The sequence below is a fragment of the Miniopterus natalensis genome, chromosome 7, assembly GCF_054644295.1.
Source record: "Miniopterus natalensis isolate mMinNat1 chromosome 7, mMinNat1.hap1, whole genome shotgun sequence".
NCBI lineage: Eukaryota > Metazoa > Chordata > Mammalia > Chiroptera > Miniopteridae > Miniopterus > Miniopterus natalensis.
In genome coordinates, this window is record NC_142087.1 from 4,968,569 (window position 1) to 4,979,895 (window position 11,327).

The following is an 11,327-nucleotide window of genomic DNA, read 5'->3' on the forward strand; positions in this document are numbered from 1 at the left end:
TTGATGGCTTTAAAAAACCAAAGGTTTTTAAAGGCAAAGGCTGAGGGTTCAGGGTTAGGGGTTGGGGTGAAACTGATTAGCTAGTTCTTGTGCAAGCCTCAGCGGTTTTCCTTAGTCTGATTAATTTAGTTTCTTACGTCATCTTGTCTGGTGTCTTTGTCACTGTTGTCAGGTGATCTAACAAGGTTGCGGAACCAAGATTCTGCAAAATATCTCATAATTGTGCATCAGTGATGTTGTCTTTAAAGCAAAAGGCAGAAACTAAACATCTTGTGACCTTTGTCATTGTTCAAGTTGTTGTTTTGTGCTTAATTGGCTACATTTGTCTATTATCTCAAACAAAGTGTACTTTTAAACATTTTTCCTGAAACTTGCTTTTTAGACAGGCCTTTAAAAATAAATAACACATTTTCTTAATCTTTGACTATAAGCTACATGGTCACCAAAGCAATTGAAACACTTAGTTAGAGCCTATAGCTATATCTCTAGGCTCTATGATCTAATACCTAAACATGTTTACTGTGAACTGTCAGTTTCACTATCATCATGCATATATAGTCCATATTTTATTTACCCACCACCTTACCCCCGGGCAGTTAGGTTGTTGCTAGTACAAACAATGCTGCAATCCACATCCTCCTATGTGTTGCTGTGTGTGAGGATTAGAGAGGAGGCTTGTTAACGTTCACAGTAAATAACTCTCAGAAGACAGTCCCACTCCTACAAGAAGAAACTCCTGTTCATCCTTCCAGATTCAGCACAAGTTCAGATGTCATCTTGGCTGAGGAACATTTCCTGACTTTAAGCACAACACACAGACTCACACACACACTCATGCACACACACACAAGTGCGCGCACCCCCCCACACACATGTCTTCAGTCTAGGATAAAGGGTCACACACTGCACACTCTCCAAGTGTGATTCCACCCCTACTGGCCACAGAATCACTCTTATGACTGAGTAAGACTCTCTGGGGTAGAGCCTGGAGTCTGCACTTTAAACAAGTTCTAATGGTACTTGTATGCACCCTAAAGTTTGAGGACCACTGAGACGTCCTTGAGGACAGAAACATAGCCCAATTCATCTCTCTATCCCCAGTGCCCAGCACAGGGCGTGGCTCCATATAGGGCCTCAATAAATGTTTGATGAATAGTTGGCCATTTCCTCAGCTGTGAAACAGGAATAATCACATTATACTTTCCTAATAGGAAGAATTGAATATGCTAATATTTATGAAGTGCTTAGAACACTGCCTGGCACACAGTAAGCACTCTAGTGGTTAAATACATACATGCATACATACATACATGCTTGCATGCATGCACACATACATAAATAAATCTCAAGGTTAGAGAATCCAAGTTTATTAAACACATTCCAACAAAAAAGGAAGGTGGGACAAGGGGGCCCAGCCCACCTCCACTCATCCTTTGTCCTTTGGAACAGACCCACCAGTTTGTATCCAGCAAACCGGCTCCTTCTTCATCAAGATGGTCCCCATGGGGACCCACACTGCAGTGCTAAAGCAGGATGGGGAGCCTTAGGTCTCAGGGCACTGCAGGATATCATAGGTCACGTAGCCCACTTCATCCACCTGGTTCAGCTCATCCTGGAAGCTCATGCGCCAGTAGAAACGGTCCTGGCAGAAGTAGACTTTATCTGCAGAGAAGAGGCAGGTACAAGAGGGGTGAGTCCAAACCCCCCACATATACATACAGAAACAAAAGCAAGATCTTTACAATCATCCCTCCTGCCCTTTCTAGATATTTTCAAGGTTTTCATATGACACTTTCATCTCCCCCACAGAGATGCTGGAGGGCATAGACCCCAATGTCCAAAGCACTGGCACAGAGCCTGGCACACAGTAGGTGCTCAGGACAGTTCATTCAACATTCATTCATTCAACAAATCCATTCATTCATTTATTCATTCAACAAATACTTATCATGCCTAGCACTGTTAGAAGCACTGGGGATACAACAGAGAAAAACTGCAGACATGATCTCAGTTCTTTTGGTGCTAACACTCTAGTCCAGTGATTTTCAACCAGTGTGCCACAAAAATTTTTTAAACATTCAATACCTGACTAGTTAGTCAGGGGCACTGACCTATTTCCCTTAGACTGTCAAATTTTTAAAAATGACAACAACCAACACAACAATAGCCGTCCAGTATGAATAGCCCAAAATTATACTATTTTTTGTCAGATTGGCAAGAAATATATTTTTGGTGTGCCATAGAATTTTAGTAATTAGTTTATGTGTGCCCTGAGATGAAAAAGATTGAAAATCACTGCTCTAGTGGGGTAAGACATGATTAACAAGCAAACGTGTCAATAAATAAGATTGGTTTTGACAGTGGAAACAAAAGCAAGTAAGTGAATAGATAATGGGGATCAGAGAAGGCCTCTTTGGAAAGGTGGCTGTAGTGCTGAGACCTGAAGTGTGAGAGCAAGGCAACCTGGTGACAATTTGGGGGGGAGAAACTTTCCAGGCAGAGGGAACAACTGGCACAAAGGCCCTAATCGAGGACCAACCTTGATGTGTTCAAAGAGCAGCCAGAAGCCAGTTGTGGGTGGAGTGAGCAGCGGGAATGGCAGAAGCAGTGGGAGGGGGGGAGGGGTCAGATCATGTTAGTTTCTTTGACCTTGGAGTAGGTCTGGAGTCACCCCCAAAACTATTGCATCCACTCCTAACCCCTCCCTACTCCCAGGGAATATATTAACGGTATTGGACAACCAGGATGGCTTAGGGCAGCGTGTTTGCAAAGGAGATAGTGAAAGTGAATATTTCTGTGGTAAGATCAACAGAATTTGTCAACTGATTGGATGTGAGTGGTGAAAGAGAAAAAGCAAGTAGAACTCCAGCTAGTATCCCAATTTTCCAGATGGGGAAACTGAGGCTCCAAGAGCAGCAGCGACTTGCCCAAAGACACACAGCTATGAATTGTGTCATTTATCACTATATTCCCAGTGGCAGCACAGGGCCTGGCACGTTATAGGCACCTGACAAATATCGTATAATAAAGCAATGAGCCTTTATGCAAACCAGATGACCTGTATTGTAGGGGAAAGGGCTTTCAGCAGGGGAGGCAGGAAATCTGGATCCTAGTTGTGGTTGTGCCCCTGTGTGTCCCTGTATGATCTGGGGAAGGTCCCTGCCTCAATAACTGTGCTGGGGACATTTGCCTCAATCGCCAGGGCCTTTTCCTTTCTCGCACAGAATCTGACTAATCTCTAAGGCAGGGGAGCCTAGCATGGGCAAGAGGTGTCTCAGAGAGGACCCTCCCCCAAGCCCCGTCTGCAGCCATCACCTCGGTACTGGAAGATGTCGTGCGTGTTCAAGGGCACCCCGGGGAACGTCTGGTCCACAGGGCTGGCGCTCTTGGGATCGACCATCTGCGTCTTCACGTCAAACCTGCGGGAGGGCGGCGGGGAGGCAGGTGCTGAGCGGCGGCCGGGCCGGCGGCGCCCGGGCTCCCCCTGCCGGCGCTCCCGCGGCTCTCACCTCCAGAAGCTCTGCCCGCTGAAGAGCAGCGCCTTGCCCCCGCCGCGCGGGACGGCCCCGGTGACTCGAGCCACCTCGGGGCCGAAGCCCAGCTTGTCCAGACGCCTCGGGCCCAGCACCGACGCGCCCGTGTACACCCACACTTGGCGCCCTGCAGGGGACAAGGGTCGCATGGGCCTGGGGGCAGGGAGAGGGCGCGCACTCTCCTCGAATGTCGAAAGGGAAAACCCAGGGAGCCCCGTCGGAGCCTGCCGTCCCCGCGGTCCCCGCGCCCGCAAGCAGCCGCTCCCTACGACTGTGCCAGGGCTCGGCGGCGAGGGGACCTGAAATTTAGCCCCCGCAACATTTGCTAAATTGCATCCGCCCGGAGGGGGGCGCTTTTTCTTAAATCCGCCCAGGATGTTTTATGGATCATCCTCGGTCTCCTGGTCCTCCTAGATCAGTGAGGCGAGGAGGGAGGGAGGAAGGAGGAAACTAACCAGCAAAGAAGAAAATCTTCTTGGTGAGCGGCTCCTCGAAGGCGGAATCCAGCCTGGAGGGTAGCGCGGGCCACGTGTCCCTGATCAGGAAGGGGCCCTGCACGCGGCGCCCCTGCGCCTCAGAGAATCGCCAGTACTTCCTGGGAACGTGAAAAGGGAACCACGGGGCACTGAACATTGAACCAAAGGCCGGTGGGCGCGCAGGGACAGGGAGGCCCCTCTCCCCTCCACACACACTCCCCTGCCCCTCACCCATCCTTGAAGAAAAGCAGGTGACCCCCGATCTCTGCGATGGCGTCGAAGATGTCCACGTTGCAGACATTATTCTCTGGATCTAAGGACTCTGTCGGGGCCAGAGACGCTGTAGGGGCTGCAGAAGGGCCAGCAGTGCGGGGACCCGTGGGGCTGGTTGAAGGGGGGCCTGTGGGGCCAGCAGTGGGGCTCTCTGAGGGGCGGGCCGTGGGAGGGCCGGTGGCGCAGACCGTGGGCGCAGCGGTGGGCTGAGTTTCAGGTGCAGTAGTAGGAGGCCGTGGTTCAGGTTTAGGGCGAGGGCCTAAAAAGAGACACCGGGTGAGACACCCCTATCCTGCAAACCTCTGTGCCCACGGAATATCTACTCCCCAAAGCCTATCAGCTCCCCCCCCCCCACTCACTCCCCTCACTTCAGAGGCTGGAGCCGCCTTCCTCCGACCACAGGAAGGCCTCCTCCTTTCCTACACCCGCCTTCATTCAAGTGACACTCATCCTGCCCCTGGGTCAAGCCCGCTGGGCCCTGTGAACATAAGACAGGCGGGAGCACCCCCACTCCCAGCCCCGCACATGGGAAAGAAGTGTTTTTTGAGCACTCAGACCGAGTGCCAAACAGTGCCAAAAGCTTTATAAACTCACTTAGCTTGTGTAATCTAAAAAACAAACAAACAAACAAACAACCTATGGAGTAGATTCCAAATAATACTAATGATAAGTGATAGTAACAATAAAAATATCAAACACTGATATGGTGCTTACCACACGCCAGGCATCATTCTAACTCATTTAAACGGCTTAACAACCCACTTTACAGATGAGGACATGGGGGGGGGAAGTAATATATCTCAGGTCACCTAGCCGGGCAGTGGCTGGACTGCCTTTTGAACCCACTTCTGCCTCATTCTAGAGTCTGGGCTCTTTATCACCATCTCCAAGCAACGACCCCACAGCAGTTACACACAGGAGACCCAGGCTCTTCCGCAGAGAGAGTGGAGGTCCCAACTCCTCCCACCCCACTCCCCCCCCTCCCCCCACGCAAAGCCTCACCGCCATACAGATGCTGGACGCCCTTCACGTCGTCCTCGTGCAGGGGGGGCTTCTCCGTGTAGCTGTACATGGGGTACATGAGCGCCTCGGGCACGGATGAGTGATCTAAGCCCAGCGCGTGGCCGAACTCGTGTGCAGCCACGAGGAACAGGCTGTAACCTGCAGGAGAAAGAGAGCCTGCAGGGTGAGCCCTGGGCTGTGCCGTCAGAAACAGCCCCCCTCACTACCCCGCCCCAGAACCTCGGAGCCCGGCCCACCTTGGTCTGGGCAGAAGCCCCACTTCCTGTCGCTGTCAAAGTCCGACGTGGTGGCGCACCAGAGGCGCCCATCACTGCGGCCCTCCCTGGTGCAGGTCGAGTACTGCTTGCCCAGGAAGACGAAGGGGAAGACACACAGCTCCCCCGCCGAGTTGCCCCCGGTCACCGTGGAGTCCACTGGAGAGACCCAAGGCCTTGGGTGAGTCAGGTGGGTGGGTCCGGTAAGGAACCAGGGGCGGGCCAAACAAGGAGCTAGAGAATCTTGGTACCATTTTTAAAACCTAGGGGGCGATGTGGGGCACCGCTGAGCCCAGGTGAAGCCCAGGCTGAGGGGAGGGGAAACCGAGGGAGGGGCGGCAGGCTGGGCTAAAAGGCCAAGCCCAGTGACAGGGGCCAGCAGCTGGGAGCCAGAGGGCGGGGCTGCGTGAGGGTGGGCGGAGCCCCGGAGGCCCCGAGGACCCGGGACGGCGGAGAGACCAGCTGCTGGGTGGAGGGGGCACGTTTTGAGGACTAATGCTGAATCTGGCAGGCGGGGCAGAGGTACCTCGGGTCGGGCAGAAGCCATAAAGCTTGTCCTGGTCGTAGCTGGCTGTGGTGGCGCACCAGCGGTAGCCGTCTGAGCGACCGTCGGTGGTGCAGGCGGAGTAGGAGCGGCCCTCGAAGGTGAATGGAAACACGCAGGGCTTGCCGTCGGAATTGCCGTACTGGGTGTAGAGTCCTGGAGAAGCCCACACAAGACCCCGAATTGACTGACCCATGGGCCACCCGTGCACTGCATCCCTCCGCTCCTTGTTTCACAGGTGAGGAAACTGAGCCCAGAGAACAAGAACGAGCCCTGCAGACCCCGCAGCACTAGTGGCCCAGCCGGGCTTAAAGCCCAGGGTTCCGGACCTCCAGGCTGCGGGGTGCGCTCACCACCGCCACCCTCTCGGCGACCCCGAACTCACTCTCGCTGGGACAGAAGCCGAACCGACGGTCCGTGTCAAAGTCGGCCGTGGTGCTGCACCAGAGCTTGTCGTCGGAGCGGCCGTCCGTGGTGCAGGCAGAGTAGGAGCGGCCGTCGAAGGTGAAGGGGAAGTGGCAGGGAGCTCCATCGGCGTTTCCAAAGTGGGTCGGAACCACTGCAGGGGGAGGGGGACCAGGGTCAGGGCAGCTGGCGACGGCAGTGAAAAGAAAAGGGAATGGGGGCTGCGGCCGCTCAGGATCTCACCGACGCCCTTGCCCAGAGACCACAACTCTTCATCGTCGAAGTGGGCGTCTCCCTGAATGCCCGGGCCAGGAGGAAAGGCGTGTGCCAGGAGCCCGTCCTTCCCGTCGAAGGGATACCCATCTCCGTGCTCTGAAAGGCAGATGGGGAGAAGAGCGTTGTCTGGGTGCAGGAGGGCAGATTGCGCGCTACCCATGGGGCGCTGGACTGCGCGGGGGGGGGGGGGGGCTGAAACCCCGCCTCCGAGCGGCTACCCAAACCTTGCGGGGCCCCCTCCCCCGCCCCCCCCCGCCCCCCCCCCCCCCCCCCGCTGCGCGGGAGGAGGCGCCCTAAGGGCGAGTTGAGGCCAAGGCTGCGGGCACAGGCACGAGAACGCCGGGGCCGGGCCCCCTCTACTCTCCCCGTGGCCCTCCTCCCCCGCCCCGTTGCAGGCCCTGTTGGCTTCGCCCGCGTCGCTGTCTCACCTTGAACACCGAACTGGATGACTATGTCCGCCTCGGCGCCCGACACGCGCGTGAAGCTGAGCGGCGTCACCGCGCTCCAGACCGCGAAGGCCCGGGCAAAGGCGTCGTCGATCACGTCGCGGGGCAAGTCCTCCGAGTAGTTTTGGATCCTGCAGGAGGAAGGCAGGAAGACCGGAGTCCGTGGCGGCAGCCTGGGCGGCAGCTACAACCTGTGCCTCGGCACCCCCCCACCCCGTGCGCAGACCCGGAGACCCGCCTCTCCCTCCGACCCCGCGCGCACCAGTACGTGATGTTTTGGTGGTGCCACTTGAGGTCCCCCTCAAAGGTCTGGAATCTGCCCACGTCTGGGACGCCACAGCGCGGGGCACGCATGGCCTCCAGGGTGGTGCTGTCCAGCTCTCCAGTCTCGGGCAGAGACAGGCTCCTCTGGAGAAGGCGCAGCGCCCTATTCATGGACTGTTTGTCGTCGCTCAGCTCGGCGACTTGGGTGTAGCCATAGCGGAATAGATACTCCTGTGGATGGAGGCGCAGAGACATCCCAGAGAGCTGACTCCCTTTCTCTGCTCTACTGGGCCAGAACTCCATCCCCCCCAGGAGCTCAGGGACTAGCAACAAGGCATTGACTGTCCCCAGAACTTGGTACCCTGGACATCAGTACTTGTGCCCACCCAAGCACCTTCTCTCCCTGTAGGCATCCTTAGTTCCTTCCCAGCCCTGGATGCTCCTGGTCATGCCTACTTCAGGGTTCCCTAGTTAACAGGATACCCCTATTAACTCCCAGCCCATGCGCACTCCAGAACCATCCAATGCTCCCCCCACACCATGTCCCATTGCGCACCTAGAAAACCCTCATGAACCCATTTTTGACCATCGCTGCCCAGGCTCTCCACAGGAAATCCCCCTCCCAGTGCCTGATCCTAGACACCTGTGTTCTCTAGACATGCCTGTTACCCCCAGTGTGGCCCAACGTATTTCCTGAGGCCCCCATGCCCTCCCTGGGATTCCAGCTCTAGACCGAGGTGTTCACTTACCTCTGCCAGCTGCTTGTCGCTGAGATTTGTTCCCAGGTCTCCTGGGAAGATCACAACAGTAGGCTGGTGTGGTCTGGGGGCGGCAGAGCAACAGCCCAGCACCAGGAGAGCCAGGACCAGGGGCAGCCAGGGGCTCATGGTGATGGTAGCCGTGTCTGGCTGCAGCTGTCTTTGTGGGGGCTTTAAAGAGGCACTGTTAACTGAATCAGCGACCCCGCCCCTCCCACCAGGCGAGGCGGGGGCTGACTCAGGGGATGGTGTGTGTGTGTGTGTGTGTGTGTGTGTGTGTGTGTGTGTGTGTGTTGGCAGCCCCAGCATGAGAAGGAAAAGAAAGGGCTTACACCACCTCCTCCTCTCGCTGCTGCCCACAGGCCCCTTTCCTGAGTCAGGCAGGACCCCAGACCACAGAGACCCACAGGAAACCACAGGCCCATAGGGGAAGGTTGGGTTTTGCAAACTGCACCGCTTGTGAGAACTTTATGAAAGAGAGGAAGGGAGACGAGGCTGGAGGACTCCCTGAGCCCTCCATCTGAAAGCCCCAAGTGGTCAGCCTAAGGGAAGGGGATGGGCCCTTTTTCTGAACCTGGTGATTCCCCCTTCCTGGGCAGACCCTCTCTGTGGGCCCCACCCCACACTCCCAGGCTCTGCCCACTTTTCTTTCCCTGGAAGCCTCCCTTTACTCAGCTTCCTCTCCCTGCTCCGCCTGGCCCGAAGTGAGTGGGCTCTGCTAGGCAGGAGCTGGGGAATTCCACCTGGGCAAGCCCCTATCTTTAGGGGCTGACTCCTCTGGGGTAGTGGAGGGGGAGTTGGTGGCATCTGGAAGCAGACATGGCTTTCCTCTCTTCCTTCAGTGCCTTGGGCAAATGTCCTCACCACTCTGGATTTGTTTCCTCTGCTGTAAAAAGGAGCTCTCTGTCCCCAAATTGATGTGAGAATAAAATGAGATCGAATACATAAAATGCTTAATATAGTGTATGTTGCAAGTCCTCAGCAGACTGGCCGTGATTGCTTTTAATTATCTGAGCCAAGATCATGATTCCAACTTGGAATCAGGAGACTGGGGTCTTGGGCTCTAATCTGCTGTGTGACCTACACTAAATGCCTTCCCCTCTCCAAGCTTTAGACTCTTCAACTATAAAATAGAGGGGAGAGGATTATCTCCAGGAGCCCTTTCAGTTCTCTAGCCCTGCTTCACCCACACAGGCTCCAGCTCTAGTGCCCACCACTTATGCCAGTAAACCAGCAGCGCCCTTCCCGTCCTTCCTCCCAGCCAGCCAGCGTGGGGCAGGATCCACAATTGCCTTCTTCCAGGCATTATTTGAGGACAATAAAAATTCAATAAGCTGTATTTAAAGGGCTTACTCTGTGCCAGACACTTTATATGCTTATCTAATAAATGAGTCTGTGAGATGGAGACAATTAGCTTCCCTTATAGAAAAGTGGAAACTTTAGGGTTCACTAATTAATGAGTCACACAGTCCTGGTTTTCAGTCCCAGCTCTGCCATTCCTCAGCTATGTGACCTTGGGCAAGTCACTTCACCTCTGAGCCATAATAATCATGCGGTTTTTTTTAGATTTACTGTGGAGTACTGTGATAAGTTCCCTATAAACATCTCATCTCATCCTCACCACCATGTGGGAGGCAGGTTTAATGAGTATCCTTTCCATTTCCAGAGGAGGAAACTGAGGCTCAGAGCAGTTAAGGAAATTGCCTTAATCACCCAGTGAGTTAATACACAAAACCAGGATTCAAGCCTCGCGCTCGCTAGTTCTGAAGTTTTTGTGTTTATGGCATTTACAGGGAACTGAGATAACTAAGGGTTGGGGAGGAGTGGGGGAATGGGATGGGGAGACTTAAAACCTGGACCCTTCTCCCCTAACCCCCTGTACCTACTGAATATTGGAGAGAAGGCCTAGGCCTTTGGGGAGTCAGAGGCTAGGGCAAGGGACCCAGGGGGACTATAGTCCAGACTCAAGCATGTGAGGTCAGAGCAATATGATTTTAGAGATGGAAACAAATAGACCCTTCAATCCAGAGGGTCTTCATCTGGAGGCAGACATGGGCTTTAGGAGAATCCATGAAACACCCCCAACTTGCCACCAATTGTACAAAAATGTCGTATCTATGTATATATGTCACATTTCTCAAATTTAGCACTATTGACATTTGGGCTGGATAATTCTTTGTTGTGGAGCCATCCTGATTGTTGTAGAATGTTAGTAGCATCCCCAGCCTCCTCCCACTAGATGCCAGTGGCATCTCCCCCTACCAGTTGTGACAACCAGAAATGTTGCCAAACATTGCCAAATGTCCCCTGGGAGGTTGGGAGGGGCCAAGTCACACCCACTGGCATATGTTGATTTTCCTATGTAAAGGGCCCAAAACTTTCATCATATACTCAAACCACTGATGATGGTCCTCAAACCTTTAAAGATGACTTACTCAACAAATACTGGTTGAGTTTTTACAGGCCAGGCATTGTGTTAAGAATCAGGACTACAGTAGCGACCAAGATAGCTATTGTCTCATTCTCATGGAGCTGAGAGTCCAGTAGGGGAGAAATTGAATGAGTAATTTATTACCAGAGACAAACATCACAAGAGGGAGGCAGAGAAAGAAACTGAGGCAGACCCAGAGCAGAGGATTTACCTCTCTTAGGTCACAGAGCAAGCCAGGGAATGAGTGGGGGGCAATAAGGAACAGTAGCCAAGAGCTTACACTCTAGAGACAAGCTGCTTAAAGTTTAAAGCTCAGCTCAAGCATGGACCTGCTGGGTGATCTGAGTAGTTGACATAACCAGTCAGTGCCTCAGTTTCCCCATCTGTAAGATGAGTGTAATAATAGTGCTTACCTCATGCAGTTATAAGGGTCAAGTGGGTTAACAGATGTAAAGTGCCTGACACATGGCAAGAAGTGCTTGGGGCTACTCCAATTATGATTGCTTCTGGACCAGCTGGCTGCTTTTACCAATTGGAGAGCAGGGAAAGAACACCTTGCCAGGAACCCCAGAACTTGATTCTTGGAGTCAGTCCAAGCAAGAAGCCTCCTTTCCTCCCTCCTTCCCAACTTCCTCCTTTATCCC

General features: G+C 53.8%; 1 protein-coding gene across 1 annotated transcript; it reads right to left on the bottom strand.

Moving 5' to 3' along the window:
* Positions 1-1,359: 1,359 nt before the first annotated feature.
* On the bottom strand, positions 1,360-8,381 carry MMP9 (matrix metallopeptidase 9). Its single transcript, XM_016204822.2, has 13 exons — positions 8,244-8,381; positions 7,493-7,725; positions 7,213-7,361; positions 6,752-6,880; positions 6,489-6,662; positions 6,086-6,259; positions 5,542-5,718; positions 5,285-5,443; positions 4,241-4,541; positions 3,989-4,128; positions 3,510-3,660; positions 3,316-3,419; positions 1,360-1,662 (listed from the first exon to the last, which is right to left on the bottom strand). The coding sequence occupies exons 1-13, from the start codon at positions 8,379-8,381 to the stop codon at positions 1,544-1,546; spliced, it is 2,148 nt and encodes a 715-aa protein (XP_016060308.2). The 3' UTR covers positions 1,360-1,543.
* Positions 8,382-11,327: the final 2,946 nt, after the last annotated feature.